This window comes from Symsagittifera roscoffensis, chromosome 5 (assembly GCF_963678635.1).
Source record: "Symsagittifera roscoffensis chromosome 5, txSymRosc1.1, whole genome shotgun sequence".
In the NCBI taxonomy this organism is placed as follows: Eukaryota; Metazoa; Xenacoelomorpha; order Acoela; family Convolutidae; genus Symsagittifera; species Symsagittifera roscoffensis.
This window is the reverse complement of record NC_087066.1, coordinates 25,400,775-25,424,269: the sequence shown is the minus strand read 5'-3', so window position 1 is coordinate 25,424,269 and position 23,495 is coordinate 25,400,775. Positions and strand designations below refer to the sequence as shown.

Sequence of the window (23,495 nt, the reverse complement as noted above, 5' to 3'; positions counted from 1 at the left end):
ATAAGCAGACAAATAATAAGCCGACATTTGATTGAAATGGAATATTTCGTTTGAAAAAAAACAGGTCCTGGTCAGATTCTAAGCCAAGGCCTTTGCTGTACCAGATATATTCGTTTCCTTCAGACAAAGTTTACCGGAGACCCGTGGAAAACTGAACTGTTTATGAACCAAGATAACAAATAAGTGATTCTGTTAAACAAGCTGTTAACCCGACAAAAATTCTGTGTTCCGATTTGATAAAGCTCGCCAGCGTAAACAGGTGTGTGTCTGTCTTAAAGTCATAACTTTAACAGTAATTTTTATTGTTTTGCCATTTTACTTTTAAAAAACGCCACAGAAACTGCTGCAGATTTTAGATTTTCCGGTGTTGGTGGGCGCTTTTCTTGATTTCAATTTTGCTAAAACCATCTCTTGCTAAACCCAAAAAAACACATGAATAAAAAAAGACAATAATAAGATCAAAAAATGAGTTGGGAAATTTGTAGACGTTTTAACAGATTTTCGGAAACAGCCCATCTCAAAAATGACTTGGCTAGGGCCCTGAATCACATCTGAGACAAAAACACTTTTATTTTACCTCCTGGTTCACAAAATTTCCATTATTCCAACGACGCTTAAATCTCCCAACTATGGATTTCCATAGTTTTCCAGGTCACCTTAAGCTCCGGTCGTAGCGATCGAGCTTTTTTGAGAAAAATACCTCTAAAAATAACCGGAAAAAATGCGGCGCCAAAAACATGGTAATTTTTTAAGATAAATGAAGTTCAGGAACATATATCGAATCCGTAACAAATATTCTGCAAGCAGCGAAACTTTGAGGCTCATATTTGGTTGACAGAAATCTCGTTCAGATTATAAGTTTTGTTTTCCATTTCACGTAAAAGAAATACGTTTAGAGGGCCAAGAAATCTTACCTTACATGAAAAATCGTTTTGGCTGCTGTAAATTTACCCGTAGATTGTTTAGCCTGAATTCAATTTAAGAATGTGTCTTGCTGAAATCCATGGAACTGACGGTGTGACTGAAGGACTTGATAAAGATCTCTTTCAGTTATATCTGTCAGCATTAACTGCTTTTTGCTTCTCATACACGGGCATAAGGCTTCGATTAACCGGTCTTAGTCGTATTCGCGAAAATAGCTCGCAAATGTTTTCATAAGTCAACCAAAACTGTAATCATAAAAAATATATGATTGCCATTTTGTAGTTTTTCGGTTTTTGTCTAAAAATCATCATTTCCCATTTGGTCACATTTAATTTGTTCTTAAAAATTTTGTGTATTTTAAAATTCGGCCAATTTTCAAGTCTTGTTTAGATTTGAAGTTATGAAACATGATAAGTAACTAACCATTTTTAAATAGCATATTTGTCAGATAACAGATAGGTACTTCACAACTTTAAGATGACACTTCAAAGAACATTTTCGGGTGAATCACGACGCCATCACACTGATAAAGCAACTGTTGAATTGAAAAAAGAACGACGATATTGTTCAATCAACAAGCGACGACAAACACAAATCTAGCTATTATAACAAGAAACGCATATTTAAATATGTTCAACATATACTACATAAAACGTTAAAATATAACAAAATATCAAGTTTTGTATTTTTTATATTGATAATGATAATTCAAGTTTTAGCAGACTACTACACATAGGGTACACTAATTGACTCTACGGTTTCGCTCCCAGACTCGCGTCTGAAATGGAACTGTGGGCGAAGTTGCTCATATGTGTTGTTGTCCCGGTGACACTCCGTGGCGCCGGCGTCCCCAAGGGCGTGCCCATGCTGGGAGTTCCCGGATTTGTGCTGGGTACTGAAGCGGACGAGGAGAAAGTGTTTGCGTGCCTGTGCACCTGTCTAATATGGCGATTGAGGTTGCATCTTTGTTTACTTGCATACCAGCAGTAGTTGCACTGGTAAGGTCTTTCGTCGCTGTGACAGTTGCGCTTATGCAACTTGATCTGGTAGGGGTGTTTGGCTTGATACGGACACAGGTCACAGGTGGCCATGCGACCTCCGGATGCGCTTGCCGAATTACTACGAGCACCATATGCTCCTCCCGATGTCGAAGGTCGTCCGAACATGCTTTTGGAAGTAGATGACTGAGGCTCTGGCGTGAGTGATGGGCGCCGTCTATGAGCCATTGTTTCTTGTATGTTTCCGAATGATGTCGTAGAAACTGGGGAACTGTTGCCACCATCGGAAGAGTACATGCTCTGTGGAGATATTGATTGTGGATCCTGGTTTGTCTGGGCAACATGAAGCAAGGGTGGCATCATCTGGGGAAGTTGCTGTGGTGGAACTGGATGTGGAATTTGGGGTTGCGATGGTGCAGCACCAAATGGCAGCATGGGTACAGGGTTAATATGACGTTGCTCCTGCTGAAATAACTGTTGCTGTTGTTGATGCTGCTGCTGCTGTTGCTGTAAGAATGCCACTGTCACCGGATGAACTAAGCAATCAAATTAATTTACGTTTAAGAAATGCATTTGGAACACTTACTTAAATATTCGTAGCTATAAACCGCCTTCTTTGCTGGCTAGTAGTTAGGACTATCTGTTTAGTTACGAGATTAACTACGATTGGTCGCAAAATATACACCGATGTTTTGGCGGAAACATTTCACTCGCCGCACAAAAATAACATTTTTGGCACTTACTAAAAACATCTGCTGTGCCGAAAATTTATCCAAAGCAGGGACTATTGTTGTACCGATTACTCTCACTGAGGAGAAAAATATATCCTTTCTCAGACTAATTTAGACAATCACTCCCAATCTATAGCCCACCTAATATACGTTCATATAGTTTTTAACAAAGTTATTGGACAACGCGGTCGGTTTTGATCAATAGTTGATGTCAAATTAAATCAAAATTGGTGACCTTGAGCAACTCGGCCAAAAAAAAATTTTTTAGGTTAATTAGGTTTTTGAAATAAAAATATTTTTACATGCTGAATTGAGTGAAAAATTGATCTCTAGCACCAAAATGACTAGTTAAAGACTAATTAATTTCGTTCAAACTTGTTGATCGAAAAAGATAATACCAACAATTTGGCATTAATTAAAACTCAACCCATTTTCCAGTCATTTTTATTCGATGTTTCACGATTGTTCTTTTTCGATGACAAACAAATTTTTAAAAAATGAGTAAAATGAAAACTACTAAAAGTTTGGCCCTTGAAATGAACATTTCAGGAAAAGAAGTGCAACCATTTTGCATCGCTCCTTTTCCTGTTAAAACCATTTTCGAAAATAAGATTCCTATTTCATGTCTTTGCCATTTTCAAGTCTCAAGGTCACAATGCTTTCAAATAATCATAACTTTGTTCAATAATTTTGTTTAAAAACTTTAAACGCTTTATAACGACCTTTTCACGAAGTGGAAAATATCAACAGCAGATTGTGTGTTTTTCCGTTTAATTTTAAGAACCATAAAAAACGCTTGTAAAGGATCAATTGTGGAATAATATTCAAGCCTTTTCAGCCATAATTTAGAATCCTAAAGGATATTTAAAGTTGTAGACAAAAACTATTCTGGCTATTTTCTTTTTCACTAAACTACAGCCGGCTAATTCGGACTAGCTTTCAGACTGTCTATATATACAATAGCTTTTTAAATTTATTTCTGTCATGATTACCTTTTATCCGAAACTTTCAATCCCTCTCAAACCCCAAAAAACATTAAACTGCTGTCTTAATATTCTGCTCCATCACATACGGTTCCATCCATTTTTGAGAGTTCGGAAATATTAATTTATCTACCCCAAAAGAACAAAAAAACGTTTTACAATGGATCCGGAGCAGGAGGATACATGCAATACTCTAGCTTAATAATAAATGAGCCTAACCCATCTTTTGGAGCATAGCGCCGTTTAGCCCAGAATTTCCTTGAATTATTTCGCGCTTGGATGAAACGTTCATATTAGATCGAATCATATTTGGGTTGACTGTCAACAATCCCGATTTCTCCAGACGGTTTTGCACAGTCCCGTTGGGATCTGGTGGCTCCATTTTCATTGAAGATTTCTTTTTGAGCCTCACAGGAGTCGTGTTTGGATCCCTTCCATCACCCTCCAACTCATCTAGACTTTCAAACCCATCTTCTGGATTAAACGATATACCACCCAGACTTAGCGCTGAAATTTTGCGATAGTAATCATCGTTTCCCGGAACATGCGCAAGTTGGGACGGGTTGAAATCACCGTTATAGAATAACGAGCATTTTCGTTTCGCGTCGTCTTGATCGAAACTGGAACCCTGCATAGGAACCGGAGACCCGGCTATTGTTTTGAAATGTCCATGCGTTTCTGCATCACCGCCCGAGTTCTCATCGTACTCTTCGTCGTCGGCGTCCGCAGCCACCCCTCGTTCTGTCTCGGTCGACTCTAACGAGGGCGACCTGTCTCTGTCCTCTGGCTGCCAGTTCATAACAGAGGGCCTGCCTTGAAAAATAGAAATCTTCCTTTTTCGTTTTAACGACATATCATTGTCATGGCTATCTTGATCCGCTGAAGACAATTTAAGTTTCTCTGAGCTTCCAGTGGCTTCTTTATTTTCACATGGTTCAATTTTTACGGGAGAAGTATAACTTGTCAATTCAGGGTGATGCATAAAAGAACTACCACCACTGGGTCGCATAGCAGATCTTTTCCTAAGAGGCAGACTGTCTTCGTATTTATCCCCGTATGTTTTCATTAACGTGGGCGATACTATAGAGCGCGATTTCAATTCGCTTTGAATGGCAACAACTCGAGACATACTTGAAGCTCTTAAGTAATCATCCGGAGAGCAAGCCCTTTTGGTTTGAACAGTTATAGGAGAAATGTCACGCGGGGTCAAATTTGCCCCACACGAAAGTTTACGGGTAAAATCAGTGATTTTGTTAGGTTGATAATTCGGAAGCGCCGCGAACAAAGACGTCTTTCTCGCAGGGGGTTCACGCGACCCGGATGCCTCTACTCTGTCGTCTATAATTACCGCAGGCCCTTGAAATGAAGCAGATTTTGAGTTTTTCTTCTGGCAAGAAGCATTTGACGATATCAGCGTCTGGTTCTCTGTAATTTCTGACTCTCGGACTCTGGACTCGGAAAACATTGACTCTGAATGCCTAGACTCCGACAGCCTAGACTCGGAGCTACTAGACTCCGATTTGCGAGAGACCTCGATTTTACTGGCAGAGCTCTGTGGTTTGAGGAAAGGAGTGGATGGTTTGTCTGTGGCAGTGAGAGATAGCCTGAGGGTTCCCAGACACTGATCCATTCTCTTGTTGACAAGGTAGATTTCTGTGGAGACTCCGTTATCCTCATCCTGGTCTTTAGCGTCCTCATTGCTCTTGGCCTCCTTGATTCCAGTGAATAGCGATTTGTCCAGTGATATGGATATGTTGAATAGATCAGACGCCGGCACAGTTAAAACCGTCATTTTAGCCAAAAATTCGAGACACAAGTACTATCTATTAAACAATCTGTAACTCTTTTCTGGCAATTCACGAGACATTGTATTGGTAAATAATATTGGAGAACGAAAACACCAAAAGAATACTGTTCAGCGCTCTTTTATTTCACAACCAGAAGACATAAGCATTAATACTGAAACTCAGGAGTAGCCTAATCTAGTAAGTAGAGCCTTCTAGTATTTCATGCAGAATTTGGCTAATATTTTGACGGAAGAATAAGACTGATTCTGAACTAAACTATAGCATGGTATACCAAAAACAATATTGATTTACCGCTGGTGATTGAATATGACGAAAATAACTGCTTTTGATTTGTGAAGAGACTAGCCAAAAATACGCCCTGTAGTTCAAATGAGAAAAAATATAGATTAGCTTGCGGTTGGAGGAGGAAAAAAAGGCTTTAGTATTATCCTCCTTAGAAAGGCGTAGAGTACTGCAGTAACGCTTTACTGATAGAGGTAAAAACGCGCCATAGAACAAGCAAGCTTACCTGAAAACGGCAGAACGAACTACAAATGAACACTTTGAAAAAGGTACTATTATTTCAAAAACTGCGCTGCCAAAAATTGGGCAGACATTTCAAGTTGCAGATAAAAAATAAAAGGCTGAAAAACTTTCTTTTTCAATTCAAAATGTCAAACACACTCGAAAAACAAAATCAAAAATTATCTTACTCTTTACATTTGCGTATATTGCCTCACTTAGTCTAATTGTGCGCTTTTAATGAGTTTTGAAGCAGTATTGCTGCTCAAAATAAAGTTGTCATGAAACGTGAAAAAAGTCAACTTCCTGTCTAAAAGTTTGATTAACGACGCAAAATCTACTAATTATTCGGTAGACTTTTCCTGCTGCTCGTGAATAAATTGAAGAAGCTAATGGCGTCAAAAAAAGAAGTCAGTTTGCCGTCTAAATCAACCTACTCTTTTTAGCAAATAATGCTTCATGACATTTACGCCGGTCGCATCTGCCAAATGCAATTCACCCTGAACTGAATTCCACGTCAATTTGTATCATCTCCCATAAAACCTATTCTCGCGAAAATACACACTTATTTTGCCCCTTGTTGTTCATTTACCAACTAAAAGCTTTGAGAACTGAAAAATGGCTTGGAAGTCCTTGAGATATTGAGATATTGAAGAAAGAAAAAATCAAAAAATTGTTTACTTTACCCATTACTGAACCAGGACCAGGGGAGGGGGATTTTCAGAATATTTGTCGACCATTTTTTAGCCTTGAAAAAGTTTTTAAAATGTATGCAGTTGCAAAAGATATTTGGGAATAAAAAAAATTGCAAAAAACTTTGGAAATAAAAAAAAAACATCTGATCAATCGTATCGGAGCTGAGCAGGGGCGAATTTAGTAGGGGTGGGGGGAACCTTTGAGATATCCATTTTTGGCTGACGGACCTCAAAATTTTTCCAAAGACGCCTTTGACGCCAATATATACTAACTTTGAGGCGGGAGCGCGCGGCAAAAAACGCAATTTGTCGTTCAAAAATGTCCAACGTTTTTTTGCTAGTTCTTTCAAAATTTTGCCTGCGGCGCAGAAAATTTCACCAAAACAGGGTCTTTTTAAGGCTTTGGGAGAGCTCGGAAAATCAATTTGGTCAACCTAAAAAAAAGGTCGACAAAACTTTTGAAAATTTCGTGAAAATCCGCCCCTACCCTCGAGAAAATTCCAGATCCGCCCCTGGAGCTGAGTGAAACAAATATATATTGTGATAAACTCAACCCACTACAAAAATCTGTCGAACGATTGAAGGTCTAAACCAGGGGGCGCAGGAGCGGTTCTCTGTAAATAACTGAACAGTCTAAGCAATACCTTTCCCATGCAGCTAAATGACCTTAATCTTAATAAAAAGGACGAAGAATAAAATGAAAAACATTTCAACCTTTTAATATTTTATGCAATAAATCAAACTGAAAGACTGAATTCCAATGACAAGGTCAGCTTCTTTAAGATAAAACCACTATTTGCACCTGGTACCTGTAATAAAGTATGCATATGCATTTTATCATCTGATATTACTTGGCTTTTTGCCATTTATTTTGAAGAAATAAGCGAATGCTTGACAAAATACGACAGTGAGAAAAAAATCCGTTTTTTTTCAAATAATTATACAATGAGGGATTGAAAAAAACAGCGCCTCTGCCTCTAGCATATTAATCTTCTAAAAACGCAACTGAAAATTTCGGCGCAGGTGAAAAAAATTATTCTAAAAAAAGAAAAGTCACGGAGAAAAAAAATCAAATTTTCCGAAAACTTTTTTAAAAACCCTGAACAAGAATAACTTCCAAGAAAAACACGACAACCATATATGAGCTGCGAATATACCCTGAAAATATGAGCCTCCAAATCCTTGTAGTTTTCGAGATATCGCTGTTTTTTTTCTTCCACAATTACATATATCCTCTAACAACGGTGACAGTGCTTCAATAGAAGGACTGCCCCCAATAGATATATCCGAAATATCGCCTTTTTAATGGAAATATCAAAAAAAATATATATATTTTATTCTTATCATTATTTTGTTTAAATAACCTGAATTGTTGATGTAAACCGGGTAGACTATAAGTGGGCGCTCAATGTGCCTTTTGTCTATCCTCTCCGAGTTAATTATTTTGATGCTGGGTATATTTTTGATGTTTTATTATAACTTTGGAGAAATAAATTCTTTCTTTCTTTCTTTCTTTCTTTCTTTCTTTTATTCTCTAATCATTGGACGCAATTTGAGACAATTAAAATTAACGCACGAAAAAAATTATAGCTTACAGAAAATAAGCCAAAAACACTTCAAAGGAACCCAAGCAAACCAAAAATACTTCAACTTCTAAAATTCAAAGAAAAAAATGAAGAACATTAAAGCTTTGTCAATCTCCAGAGCAATTTACGATTGGTAATGTTTCGATCCATATAACCCAATTTGAGAAAGCTGGAAGTCTTTTTTGTTTTGCGCCATTTTCACGTTCGTAACTGGAAATCTTTCATGTTTTTGCGCAATTTTCACTGAAGTAATTGGAGAGCATACAAAACCTTCCTTTATTCAAATGAAATTGAGTTTAACTGAATAATCAGAAGGCATACCGCAAAAAATCAAATATGGTGTGAACAAGATTTTTTCCCGAAAAAAAACGAGAAAGAAATCACGTCACCCTATTTACGTGTCTTCACAAAAAAAACTCAATTGTACAAAAAGGGTTAGTAAATTTACATGCAACGAAAACAAACTTCAAATCGAACGCGTATTTAAAAAGCAAACAAGCGAAATACTTTTCTGTTGCTTGAACCAAGTACAGATCCGAGAAACATATGGCAAGCGGAGCATCATATATAGCACAAATATAGCCTTATAAGCATGCGCGGATCCAAGATTTTCTCGAGAGGGGGGCTGATTTTCAAAAAAATTCCAAGCTCTGCCAAAGCGATAAAACATTTGTTTGATAAAATTTTCTGCGTTGCAGGCAAAGTTTTTAGGCACTTTTGGAACGTTTTGAAGAAAAAATAGCGTTTTTTTCGGCGCGCTCTCCACCCTAAACATAAGTATAAATTGGCGCCAACGGCGCCTTTAGAAATTTTTTTTGGGTCCGTTAACCAAAAACGGATATCCCAAAATAGTACAAAGGGGGACGCTTTGAGTCGACAGGGGGTCGAATCCCTGCAGGTGGGCGTCTGCCCCCCCCCCTAAATCCGCCCCTGATTATAAGCAAGCGTACAAAAATGAGACAGAAGCCGATTTGAAAATGTAAAAAAAAACAGTATGTAAAAAACAATATCTAAAAAAACTTCAGTCGTTTTGTCTGATCTTCAATTTGCGGAAAGCATACCGAGAAACAATTGCCAGCTTTAAATAAAGAGTCAGAATCTTTTATCGAGAGGCATTTGCGCCCACAATAACTATCTAGACGCCGGTTGACCTGAAACCCAAACTAATGCCATAAAATTTTTTGAAATAGAAAACTTTGAAAGTCCAACTTTTACCCCCCTCCTTTTGACCAACAAAAAAAAACATTTATATTTCTTCCCAACAACGTATTTCAGGTGACTTAGACGAAAAAATATATGCTGAAACCAAGTTGACATTTTACTTAGTGAAAATACTTTAAATAACAAGAAAATTCCGCGATGCGACATTGGCCGACAAAAAACACAAACAACAGGCCGGATTTTTTTTCGAACGAAACCTTTTCCATTTCTAAAAAGGAACAGTTCCTGGCTGAATGAGAACTCAGGATTTTCGCCAGCCATACATTTACATAGCCGCCAAAACCAGTTAGCTGAGGAAGGTATGGAAATTAAAATTATAACACGGAGGTGATGCGAAGCTTCGCATCACTTGCGATACCATAAAAATAGCATTGCAAGCTAGCAGACAGGAAAAGAGAAGATAGCCACAAAGTCCAAAGAAAAAGAAAATATTTTCGATAAAACCAAAACTTAAAAACTTCATAATGTTCTCTGAAATGATGTTCTACTTGCGGACAACACGTCCGTCCAGAAACATATTCTATAGCATTTAATGAAAATTCGTCAACAATAATCAAACGAAAATAGAATTTTTGTCATAAAAAATTTTGAACTACAAATTTGAACTTTGAGCTTTACAAAACTTTGAACTTTGTGATTTTTAACGTTTTGTGCAACACTGAGGAAAACATACAAATAATGATTCCCTCGAACGACCCAAAATTCGGCGAGCAAGCCGAAAATTTTTTCAAGCGAAAAAAAAAGTTTTTTAAAGGAAAACATACGAACGCTAGTAGAATTACAAATTGCAGGAATAAATTATAACATAAAAAGCAAGTACAGTAAAACTGCATGTAGAAAAAAACTCTAAGATGTGGCAACAAGCCGACAAAACATAAGCAGACAAATAATAAGCCGACAATTTTGTTGAAACGGAGAACTTCCCGTTTGAAAAAAAAAAAACAGATCCTGGTCAAATTCGAAATTTGCCGCCCAGGCGTATTCGTTGCCTTCAGACTAAGTGCGTTGGAGACGCTAAGAAATTTGAGTTCATGATGAACCAAAATATCAAGTGATTCTGTTAAACAAGTTGTTAACGCTTTCTAATCGCAAACGTTAATCGCAAACGTAATAAATTTAAAATTCGAGTTTCATCAAAGATTCAGTTAGACAAGTTGTGTACCTGAAAAAGTCTATATTTCAATTTGCTAACTTTCACCTATAAACACCAGACGTTAAAAAGGAACTGATATATAACTCTGAGAAACTTTCAAAATAATCTCAGAGAGATAACATCATTCAAAAATCGTTACTACCTGAGGAAACTAGAGAAAAATGTTCGACCATGTTCCGGAAAAATCTGCTAATACGACTTTTCCAGTCAAGACGAGAATGCTTTCATCGGAAAATTTCATCTGAAATACGCATTACACGGCCACAGACAATAAAAAGACAAAAAATTTAATTGTTGTAACGAAACAAAAACTAATATCAAAGCAGCTTTTGATACCAGATGCGCATAAAAAAATGTACGTCTGACTTATGAGAAAACCGCAACGCGCAATGGGTTCTTTTTTATTCTGCTTTTTTTATTGATGCGGCACGAAAAAAAAATCATTTCAAAAAATTGGACTTAGCCCAAAAAATTACTTGTTTCTTTACAAAAAAAAAGGAGACAACATTTCTTTTAAAAAATAAGGGATCGCCGCTTCTGCAGGAGCAAGTATCGCAACCGGTTCTTTCAATTGAACTTTGCATCAGAGATTTGATTGTGTAAATTCTTGAAAGTCAAAAGTTCTACAAAAATGGTCAAAAGATTTTCCAAAATCCATGACTTTTTTTCTGCAAAAAAAAACAGTGGTGGCCGCTTAAGCAGAAAAGCTTCCCGAAACCGGGTTTCTCGATTGAACGTAACCTGAGAAATTGGCAAGGTAGTTTTCGCGTAAATCCAGTAAGTTTCCGAAAAACTCCAAAACTTTGACTTGTTTGAAAGCCATAACTTTTTCCATAAAAAAACGTGGGCGTAGCCAATGATGAAAGTAGGTTTTTAAGACTTTTTGAGGACTTCAAAAACCTGTTCTTTCGACTAAACCTATGATGTCAGGTTTGGCAGAATAGTTAGTGAGAAAAGTCCAAATAACCGCCAACAAATCAACTATTTGACATTTCCGAGAATCATAGCACTTTGCAGAGTGGTTTTCGAGAAAATTCAAAACTTTTAAAGAAATGGTCAAAAATCAAAAACTTGATTTTTATGAGGGCCATAACTTAGTGTTAAAATTTTTATGGGTGACCTTGACAGTACACGTTGTCTCCATTGAACCCACAATATCAGACTAGAGAGCTTAGTTTTTGAGAAAAGTCAAAGATTCACAAAACGTTCAAATATCAAAAATTTGACTAATCCGAGGGCCATAACTTTATGTGTAAAAAAATTGAGCGTAGCCTGTTATTTATGCAGTAGAACTTTTCAAAATCGTTCTATCACTGAACGCAAAATCTCAGATTTGGGAGAGTAGTTTTCGAGAAAACCAAAAAAAATTGAAAAAATAAAATATGGCTCAAATACTCCCCCACAGACTTTTTCAAAGGCTGTAGACAGAGGGGTCAAGTAAAACAAGACTCCTGTGGGGAGTATGCAGGCACAAAGGGGAGTAAGCGGTCTTTCAATTGATACCCATTTTTTGAAAATTAAGAGAGATTCCTGAGAAAACTAAAATTTGTGGCAAAAAGTGAAAAAATTTAGCAAAAAGAAAAAAAATGAAATTTCAGCAATCCGATTGGTAAGCATATAACCAACTTGAAAAGTCCGGAGGCGACTGTAACGATTCTGTTTATCTTGAAACGGCCTAAATTATGTCATAAGGCCAATGAAAACAGGCCAAAATAATTTGGCCCTTGGCCGGAGGGATTTTTTTTAGCGAAACAAAAAACGAAGGAAATACGATGTCAAGGTAAGGGAAATTAAAAATTGAAGGCGTTAACAAAACACTAAAAGCAAATAGCAAAACAAAAATGCGCGCAGTAAAAAAGCGATTTTGAGAAGCGACAACTAAGCCGACAACAGATAAGCTGACAAATAATTGGCAAAAAATACAGGTAAGGACCGGATTCGAACCACAAGCCGTCGTCGTTTCAAGCAGGTCTTTTGTCTCTAAGCCAGATTCCCTGCACGGTTATGTGAATTTAAAATTAATACAAATGTGCTTTATGGTTAAAAAGTCTAGTACCCCCATTAAAACATATTTTCTTTTCGCAAGGGCAAGAAAATATTATGATGATGAATATTATGAGTAAATTCTCGAACTTTAAAACAAAAAATAGATACCCTTAAAGCTCTTTGAATTTCTAAAACAATTTATGATTGACACTTTTTTGATAAAAGTAACCCAATTTGAAAAACTGGATTAAAAGGTTTGAAAAACTGGATTAACTTTTATTTCGCTGGGAAATCTGATAATGAAATTTTTTCGAAGTTGAAAATCGATCACGTTTTTCATGACCTTTACATTTTGCTGTTCGATAGTGGAGTTTGCCTTCGTTATATAAAAGGAAATGAACTGAACTTAAAAATAATCTCAAAAGTCAAACAGCGATAAAAGGATTTGAGCTTGAACAAAATTTAAGACTTTTCCTGAAAAAAAAATACAACAAAAACCATCGCAACCTATATATAAAAGTCTGAGCTACGAAAGTAAACAAACAGAAAAAATATTGACTTGTTTTTTAAGAAAATTCAACTTTCGAATTTCAATAAAAAAATAGATGGCCTTAAAGCCCTTTGAATTTCTACAACAATTATCATTGGCACTTTTTAGAAAAAATTAACCAAATTTGAGAAAACTGGAATATAGCCAACAGACAGTTGGAAAAGAGTAATGAACGCGAAAAAAAAAACAGAAAAAATTGCCTGTTTTTTGAAAAAATCTCAGCCTTCGAATTTCAAAGAATTAAATAGATGACCTTGAACCTCTTTGAATTTCTAGAACAATTTAAAATTGATTTTTTTTTCGTTAAATGAACTCAATTATAGAAATGGAAAGGCACTGAACTTAACAAGAAATCACAAGTCAAATCGCAAAATCGAAATAAAAAATTAGGGAGCATTGAATCGACAAATCACAGCAGAAAACTTTCAGCCAAAAACAGCACGAAAAAAGTTTGTACACAGAGGCGAAGTTGCACTTCGCATACACAAGCAAAAAAATATGACCGATAACGCTATTGGGAAAAACTGAATGAGTAAAACTGTGTCTACAAAATTTCTTAAGTGACGCACGCCAATTATAAGTCTATATAATTGCTAAGTGACGCAAGGCAATTATGACGCATTAGCAGTACCAGTAAATTTGAAAAAAAATATTACCAACTAACATGCCTCAATTTATAGAGCGGACGCAATTAAATTAGTATACGAAAAAGTTCATTAAAAACATTCGAGCCTGCCCAGGTTCGAACCCTCTTATTTTGTTGCTGGTCTCCTTCCCTACCTCTACGCTACAGATCCATGTTACCTTGAAGCTTAAGTGCCAGCTGTAATATAATAGTCTGTGTTAATATCTTTAGCCTTGGCTATACTTAATAGCCGGATCAAAATGAACACATTTTGTCACAACAATTGCATCGCAACAATATTTGCGACTTAAGTTAAAAAAAAAAGTTCACGCTATAACACAAGCTATGCTTGTGTACACAAAAATAATTTTACGGGAAAAGCGTACTCCGACTATACGATATTTGCTTAATACGACGAAATCATCGGATAATTGCTTAATAGATCGAAATCAACCGCTCAGCAACCTCTGCTATGAGGCTCAATCAGCCCAATATAATGGCTGATAAATTTCGCAAAATTATGTTTTTGAGGGGCTTATAGCATAACAACCATATTTCACCACTAATCAGATTTGAATCTTTCCACTCAAGCTTTGAAATCCTTAAGCGCTAAATCCGTAGCATAAATTGGGCACTAATTGCAGTATACTGGCTCCGCTAGAAAACGATTTCACTTTACCTAATAAAAAAAGATCTTTTTCTCATTTTTCAAATAAAGCTGAAAAGAAAGCATTCATATATTTATCTACTAACGATTATTAAGAAGAGAGAAATCCAAGAAGAAATATTTTAAAACAACAGATGTTAATAAATCGAAGATTAACTGGCTCGTCTTTGCGTCATCAGAGCCAGTTCAGCGCAGAATTGGTTCAATAACTCCGTTGGTCGACTCTGATAAAACTAAGCTTGCTAGGCTCTCTACTTTGTGTGTAGCCAGATGGTCAGCTCTGGTCGGTCCAATATTGACGATATAAATTGGCTTTTGCTCTTTGTGTGCTTGTAGTATTAATCTATAGCTGCTGTAAGTCTAAAACAAACGCAAAACCTCATATATTTGCACCGAAAGACAATATTTATTAGTTTTCAGTTTTGAGCTAAATTTTTTAAACCAAATACTTATGATTAACCAAGTACGCGAACTGAAACCATTAAACATCATATTATAGTTTTACAGTTTTTACTCAGTTATAAGCCGTAGTGTCATTACTACAATAGTCTTAAATAAGTTACTAGCAACTGAATTTTCTGGCAAGAGGTAGAAGATTTATGTGAAGTAATGAGGCCGATAGAAAAACGTCATATAAGACCTTCATAAAAATTCTTTTTGATATCAAATATGCTCGAAGCGACTACATAATTTCAAATGTCTTCAATTTTTATTTGACAGCAAAGTCCATGCCTCAGAGTTCTGGACTATGGCTGGATTTGATTATCAACCCGGGTTGAGTTCCGAAGACCGAAAATGCTAGTCAAACAAATACAAAACTTGTCTATGAAAATTATAGTCATATTATGGGAGTTGTGGGACTACAATTTTTGGGAGAAACAATAATTTCACAGGTTAAGAAATCTAAAATTCCCCAAAATATATTTTTTAGTCGAATTGATTATTGTAATGAAAAGAACATTTTTCAACAATTGCAAAATTATAATTTCTTGTCTATTACAGTCCAATCGCTCAACAATTTCAAAACTTTTCAAAGGTTTTGTTTCTTGCATTCAGCAGAGAAACTTTTGATTCTGCTGGATAACAGAAACCCTGACACAAAATTTACGAGCAGCGAAAAAACGACATTACAACTTTTCCGCGACATTTGTAAGAAATTGACTGATCCTATGATAGCGCTGTTTCAGAGGTAGTTTTTCCTTCATGATATCTTCTCAGTCGATCTAACCAACTCAGTCGACTTGAATGCCGATCTAACCGTTGTGTATTATTTAGCCAGGTTTACTCTGCTTGGAAACCTACAAAGATTAATAGAACTAGCGTGTAAATTACACCTTCGGTGCTTCAAATAGATTGATGTACGTGAAAAATGTTTATATATTGCATATATATAAAACAGAAACTAAGTGCATCCGTAAGAATAGACGGGGGCAACCAAAATTACTTTCTATTTCATTTAAAAATAAACTCAACTTTGATGTTATTTACCCTAAAATGGTCACATCTTAAAAACTGATGGTTTCAGATCTGATATTTTACTCCCTTAAATGTATATCCCTAACATGACCGACAGCATACAGCGCTCTTTCCAAATTTCAAAAAAATACATTAACCAGTACGTAATTATTCTCATAAGCTTGCATATATCTCATTTGCTGCCATCAATCGTTAAATCCAGCGTAATTAACTAGAAAACATCAATTAATTGAAGTTCTTGGTTAAAAATTTTTGAGATTATAAAAACCGTTATTTCTCAAAAACTAAAAAAAAAATTGAGCAGTCGTAGTAGGGGAACAGATCTAAAACGCCTAGAAGTGCCGTCATAGCACCACAGCATAGGTTGAACTGCCAAATTTTGAAAACTTTTTTGAAAAGACTCAGTCCTTATTGGAAGTCACGTATTCAACCTCTGGGAGTAACTTGATATCAACGCCCTTCGGGATCCGGAACTTCAAACAATGAGAAGTATTCAAAGTTAAAGTTTTTGATTATTCAAGTATAAAAAAACGTCACATTTCGGATACTAAAAGGAATTGAGCAATCATATTCGGATGGAAGCCGCATCTGCAAATGCTGGAGGTAACCTGAAATCAAAAAGTTTAAAAAAATGTCATATCTCGAAAATTAAAATACATCGAGCAGTCACATTAGGAAGCCAGATAGAAAACTCTTGAGAGCATCTTGAAGGCACCACATTAGATATTTGAGAACACCCCACTTCCGGGTTGGGAATTTCAAAATTTCTGATTTTTCAATTCAAATCATAAAAACCGGCATACCAAGGTAACTAAAAAACTTTGAGCAGACATATTTGGAGTCAACATTTGCAACCCCCAGAGTATCCTGACAGCATCCCACTATAGGGTTGGGACATTCAAACTTTGCTAAGTTTTTGAAAAACAGCACGAAAATCGTTAAATTTCGTACGCTGAAAATTTTTTTACCACCTGAAAAAATTAACCTTTTGAGAAGTTTTCAATTTTAAAATGTCTAAGAAAAAATGGAAAAACGAGAAACTGGATCAACAGGTATTTTATTCATTCCGCAGAAGAATCTTAGAATTGAATCATTTAAGTTTTTACACGCGTATTCACACTGCAGAAAGTATTCCGCTGCGTATTCATTGCAGAAAGTATTTTGTTTTCAGAAACGTTGATCAATTTTGAATTAGTAAAGAGCAATTTCGAGCTATCACTAATCATCAGCATCATAAAACACGAAAACATTGAGCTTCAAAAATCACCATATCCAGTCAAATAAAGAAAACACAAATCGCAAAAAAAAATATTTTAGAGGAGGATAATATCCACACAAACAACAAGATGCATTATGGAAGTATTTTATTTTATCAGTCATGGATCAGTAAGATAAAGTCAAAAAAGTCTCCCGATTCGTCGCGATTTTTAATGGAAAACGGTGTGCAACAGGGCCTATTATTAAGACTGCTACCTTTTTTCATATCAGAAGTTTAACCGTGCTATTCAATTCAATTAATGTTTATACGCAGATTATATAAAAAACCGTTAACTAGGTTAGTAAAAAACAATCTATAATGTTTCAAACACAGAGGTGAAACCGAGCATCAACTATTCAGGATACCGGTGAAAAATAACATTACAATCAATCGGAAAGAACAGAACTAACTGACAGTTGTAAAATAATAATGAACGCAAGAAAACCGAGAAAAAAACAGACTTTAAAAACTTCAACTTTCGAAATTTAAAGAAAAAATATATGCCCGTAAAGCTCTTCAATTGAGAGATTAATTTATCACCTTTTTTGATCAAATAAGCCCAATTTGAGAAAGCTTGATTAATATGTAAATTTTTAATTCAGCTGGGAAATCTGAAAATTCAAATCAACTTTCGAAACTAAGCAGATCACGGCTTTCGTGGCCTTAAAAATTTTGCTGTTCGATAGTGAGTTTCCCTTCTCTTTTAATACGGAAATGAACTGAACTTAAAAATAATCTCAAGAGTCAAACCGCGGAAAACCAAAATAAGCATAAATAAATTTTTAAGACCTTTTACTGAAAAGAAATCATCGAGACCTAAAAAAGAGTCTTCACTACGTTTATCGACTCTTAAAAATATATATAACGGTGACTAAGCTGACAATTTAGGGCAGACGTCATTGAGACCAAAACAAAATAAATGCCATGCAAAATAAAATATGAAAAAAAGATCTGATAAGCCAAGTTTTTAAATATTACTATTAGGTGAGTCAGCTCATAATCCAAACCGAATCCATTTAGATAAAACAAACCTTCTAAATGTGAAAAAAAAACACAAAATCAGGTCTGATAACGTAGCAAATTTCAGGAACACTCACTTTGACTTTTAATTTATAGTGAGAACTTCTTGAATGACACGAAAGTCCGCCCCGCTGCAAATCAGCAAAAAAAAAGACATGGGCCGACTTTTCCCCTGAATTTCCCAAAGAACTAAACTTTCAATTTCACAGAAAAAAACTCATGAAAAACAGCGTTCTTTTACATGCGAAGTGTTGTCATGTGTAACTGAAAATCTTCAGTTTTCTAAAAGTACGTTTTGACAGAGAAGCGAAGCTTCGCAAACACTAGCGGATACATGAGAAAAAGCAGGTCTCTAAAGTGCAATACAAAAAAGTAGAAATAGCAAAAATTCGGCCGCGTCTGGGATTCGATCTGCGACCTAGAGGTTATGAGTCTTCCCATTAACCACTCAGCCACGGACGCTTAATAAATCACAAACTAGCCACAAAAAAAAGAAAGAACAGATGCTATGCAATTTCCAATGCTACAGATCGTGATTATAGTAAAAAAGCCAACAAATAACTGAAAATTTTTAATGATCACTTTTATTTGCGAGTTAGATTAGAAAAAAAGCTGCGTTCTAATGCACTACGCTGCTCGCAAGTTTAATAAATAGGAAGTCTAGTAAAAACTACTTTAGTTAAAACAGAAAACATTTTGCTCTGCATTGAGGGTAAAGTTCAAACATTTTTTATCCCTTTTACATTTGAACTCTTTGTGAAACGATGGTTTCAGAGAAAATATCTGAAGAACCCCTAATTTAATTTAATACATTCGACTCATTAGATCTACTTGTAAGCATCTGCCTTTTATATAATCAGAATAAACATCTTTGAGAAGAAAGTTACGAAAAAGCTTCCCCACTTCGACTTAGGCAAAACTTGAGCAGCAAAAAGTGTGCAAAAAAAACTTCGCTTTGCATTGAAAAAAATTATTTCGTAATTTGAAGCAAGATTCCCGTGTATAATAGTATAAAAGATAGCCAAGAAACAGTTTGAAAAAATCACTGAACGCATGGGAAAAGAAAAAAATTTCAACAAACTGAGTGTGACACTTTTTTCCACACAAAGGTGAAGCGGAGCACAATCAGAGGTGAAGCGATACAACACAATCATGAAATCAAAAGACATCAAAAAAACAAAAAAAAATGTTTAAAAAAAAATAGGTGAAACAAAATTTTCGTATGTGTCGCGTGTGTAGGGCCCAACGCCTTCGACATTTTTTGAATTTGTTATACTGATGCTGGACATGCGTAGTTTCAAAAATTGGATTTTGCCCAAAATCTTAGTTGTTTCTCTACTAAAATAAGTGAGCAGAGTGAAAACTTTTCAAGATTTTGAAAATTTAACAAGACATAACCTTTCTCCTGCAAAAGAATAACCGCTTTTGCAGGAAAAAATGCGTAAATGCTTCTTTTGATTGAATTTTTTTAAAAGATTTTGATAGTGTACTTTTCAAGAAAACTCAAAAAGTTTCTAAAACACGGTCAAAGTTCAAAAACTTGACTATCCGAAACCCTAAACTTTTTTCAGCAAAAAGCAGGTCTTGACCGGTAGTAGAGAAAACTCCAAAATCGGGTTGCAGGATTGAAAACAATGAACACTTAAACTGAGAATTGGCACGGTAAGTTTCGAGTAGTCAAAAAATTCAAAAAGCGGTCAATTTCCAAAGTCCTTAATAAGTTAGAGACCACATTTTTTCTAAAACTGGACGTAGTAAATTAGATAGTACGCTTTCAACAAGCTGTTGTGTCGATTAAACCAATGATATCAGATCTGGCAGGACAGTTATCGAGAAAACTCCAAAAAACGGTCAACAAATCAGAAAGTTGACAATTCCGAGAATCATTGCTTTGATTTTAAAAAAAAGACGTAGCTGCTTACGCCGAATAGATTCACCCGGCCTAAAATTTCGATTAAATCAACCCAAGTTTGGCAGGCAGTTCTCGAAAAAAAACGGTCCAAGAATCAAAATTTTGACTTTTCCGAGGGGCATAATTTTTAAGGTCAACAAATTTTGGGTGCTGTCGCGTATTCAAAAGCGCTTGCTACAAACAGTTCTTCGGAATAAGTCAGATCTCAGATATAAGAGAGTATTTTCCGGTAGAATTCATAAAATTACAAAAAAAACGCTCAAAAATTTCACTTTTCCGAAAAAACTTTCAGTGACCGCTAATGCAGGGGAGCCTCCCACTACCCGTTATCTCAATTCAACGAACAACCTCAAATTTAGGACGTTAGCTTTCGTGAAAATTTCTTAAAATATTCAAAAAAAAATATTATAACTTTTTGTCTTAAAAAAAGTTGGGCGAAGCCGCTAATAGACGGAAGCTTTTCAGGTCGTTTTATTCATTAAAAAAAATTCAGATTTGATAGGTTAGTTTTTGAGAAAACAAAAAATCAAAAATATTGGTCAAATATTTCCCCCACAGATTTCAAAGGCTGTAGATTAAGGTGTAAAGCAAAAGGGACCAGCGGAGTATACAGTCACACAATAATGTAGACGGTCTTTCTCAGGATACCCTTATTTCAAAATCGATAGAAAAACTTATGAGAAAAAGTTCATTTTTTTGCAAAAAGTGATAAAACTTTTCAAAGCGTCTCAAAAAAAAACAATTCCATACAATTTCATAAAACAACAGAAACATTATCAAACAGAATATCTAGGCAAACAAGCATAGCAAAACATTTGAAGTTCAAATTAGTAACTGAGCAAAACTTAAGAAGCGGAAACAAGGCCGACAATATTTAAGCAGACATCAGTTGAGCAAAAAAAACTATTCTCGAAAAAACTTTCAAAAGTTTCAAGTCCCCATGAAACTCTGTAGGGTAGTTTGAATTTTTGAAAGTTTTTTTTTCGAGAATAGTTTTTTTCGAGAATACTAATTATTACCTACTTAATACCTCTAATCTAGGTTTGCTGGAGATTGAGCTTGACAGCACGTGAGTGGAAAGAGTGCACGTGAATGAAGTCTAGTGATTCAAAAGTTTTGTTTAACAAAATGTTAACCCAAAAAAGTCTATATTCCAATTTGATAACGCTTGCTAATCGCAAGCATAACCAAAGTAACGCAATTTAAGAAAACTGGATCAACGGGTAAATTTTTTATGCCACTAAGAAATCTGGAAATTAAATATTATTTTCGAAACTACAATTCGATCACGTTTTTCGCCACCTTTAGACTTTCATATTATGATAAGGGAGTTTGCCTTTCTTTAATCAAAAGAAACGAACGGAATAAAAGGCCCAGCTAAATTTTTGCTACATTTCCAGTTTAGTATTTCGAGAGCTCATTTTCCCTACCTTTTACCAAATGAGCTTAAATGAAACTTAGCCAACTAACACTTGGATCACTTGGAAAAGAGTAATAAACTCAAGGAAACTGAAAAAAAAAATCGTCTTGCTTTTTCAAGAGCCTTCAATTTTTGAATTTCGAAGAAAAAAAATAGATGGCCTTAAAGCTCATTGAATTTGTAGAACATTTTAGGATGGACACTTTTTTTAAAAAAAAAACCAATTTGAGCAAACTAGCTCAACGTGTAAAACTTTTATTTCGCTGGAACATCGGATAAATAATTGCCATTTTCGAAATCAGAAGTCGATCACGTTTTTCGGGAACTTTACACTTTTGCTCTTCGATATAGGAGTTTGTCTTCCTTTTAACATTGGAAATGCACTGAACTTTAAAAGAATCAGAAGTCAAACAGCAAAAAAGTGCATTTGAGCTTGAGCAAAAATATAAAACTTTTTCTGAAAAAAAACTAGCAAAAAAACAGCAAGAACTCACTACGTCCATTACTGTTAAGCTGCTTATATACCTAAGCGTATACATAAATAGACTGATGTATGAATGCACTTGTAATTATTAGAAAGAACATTTAAGACTTTTTCCGAAAAAACACGAACAAAGTGACCAAGACCTATATAGAGTCTTCGCTACGTTCATCGAAACTAAACAAGAAAACCGAAGTCGAAAAAAAGGTTGAAAAAAACTGGATCTATCAGATGTCACAAAGCTAGTCTTGAACAAAACAAAATGCTACAATAATAAGAATAAGAATATAAAAATAGCACAGGAAAATGAGAAAAGGAAAACAGCAAAAGGAGAAAGTTGGATCAACATCTAAAGTTTTTATTCCACGAGGCTATCTGAATACAAACTCCACTCTCGAAACCGATAGCATTTTTGTTATCTTAACACTTTTCCTGTTCGATAGTGGAGTTTGCCTTTCTTTTAAAACAGGAAATGAACTGAATTAAAAAAAAAATCAAATGTCAAACCGCGAAAAACCAAAATTGAGCGTGAACAAATTTTAAGACTTTACTGAAGATAATTATTATGATCTATATAAGAGTCTTCACTACGTTTATCGACTCTGAAATATATATATATATATATATATATATATATATATATATATATATATATATATATATATATATATCACGCTGAAGCCTTGAACTTCAAATGCTGTTTATTATTGGCTTTTTCCATTTATTTATAGATTAATAAATAGAAGAAATAGCAGTCAATGCAGGGTGACCAAATACGCTGATGACAAAAGGGGACCTCTCATATATTCACAATAAATAATAAATTAGGAATTGGAACCGAAAAACACTATAACTGTAGAAAAAAAATGGATCAAAATGAATCAATGGATCAGTGCCCACGTGAAGTCGTTTTTCATTGCGTCATTGAAGCGACATTTTCCCATTGCGTGATCTGAAAAAGATAACTTTGAAGCATCTGTAAAAAAAATAGAAAAGGGGACCACTGAACGCTCGGGGTACCAAAAGGGGTACAAAGGGGACTGGTCCCCCAAAGGGGACCGATTTGGTCACCCTGAGTCAATGGGAAGCGACTCAAAAATCCTAGGAGCCCAAAATGCTAATTTTTGGACTTAAAAAACACGTCTATTTCAAGTAAAACTATTTCAGCTAAAAAATTCCAGACTTGTCGCACCGAAACAAAGATTTGTTACTTACTCTTTTAGGTATTTCTTCTCTTCATAGCATTAAGCATTAGAAACCAAATTTGCTTACAGATACACAACTAGAAAAACATTCAAGTCTTTATGACGATCATCCCGCGTTGAGAAAATCTCGCCCCTTATATCTTCTTAACTATTGGTTTTTATTAGAAGTACTTTCAAAAGTTTATTGTTCCGACTTTCGATACGAAAGTAACGGAATATTTGTGCTCGGGGTGGGTTTTTTTTTCTTCAGACAAATTTCGACTTTTTAACTAGCCATTTTTGGCGGAATTTTTTA

At 35.3% G+C, this 23,495-nt stretch overlaps 3 protein-coding genes across 5 annotated transcripts in view; all 3 read right to left on the bottom strand.

The window, feature by feature from the left end:
• Positions 1-23,495, bottom strand: part of LOC134847000 (IST1 homolog) — a 541,764-nt gene that overhangs the window by 27,139 nt on the left and 491,130 nt on the right. The window lies entirely within an intron of this gene.
• LOC134846997 (uncharacterized) lies at positions 1,297-14,609 on the bottom strand. 2 transcript variants are annotated; one of them, XM_063864473.1, is made up of 3 exons: positions 14,515-14,609; positions 3,856-5,694; positions 1,297-2,458 (listed from the first exon to the last, which is right to left on the bottom strand). In XM_063864473.1, exons 2-3 carry the CDS (start codon positions 5,426-5,428, stop codon positions 1,677-1,679), a joined length of 2,355 nt encoding a protein of 784 aa, XP_063720543.1. In that variant the 5' UTR covers positions 5,429-5,694; positions 14,515-14,609; the 3' UTR covers positions 1,297-1,676. The 2 variants fall into 2 exon arrangements, with proteins under 2 accessions (XP_063720543.1, XP_063720542.1); XM_063864472.1 differs by having other exon boundaries at positions 3,856-5,802; positions 14,515-14,602.
• LOC134847002 (NAD-dependent protein lipoamidase sirtuin-4, mitochondrial-like) overlaps positions 14,484-23,495 on the bottom strand; it is a 500,142-nt gene continuing 491,130 nt past the window's right edge. Inside the window, exon 7 of the mRNA XM_063864481.1 lies at positions 14,484-14,788. Within this exon, the coding sequence (XP_063720551.1) occupies positions 14,615-14,788 (174 nt within the window). The 3' untranslated portion in view covers positions 14,484-14,614. The remainder of the gene's footprint in view (positions 14,789-23,495) is intronic.

Excerpts from the sequence above, each read along its gene's own strand:
- LOC134846997 (XM_063864473.1), bottom strand. The coding sequence starts at position 5,428 with ATGACGGTTTTAACTGTGCCGGCGTCTGATCTATTCAACATATCCATA. Across the intron at positions 2,459-3,855 it reads CGCTATGCTCCAAAAGATGG|TTCATCCGGTGACAGTGGCA; the intron begins GTTAGGCTCATT and ends TTGATTGCTTAG.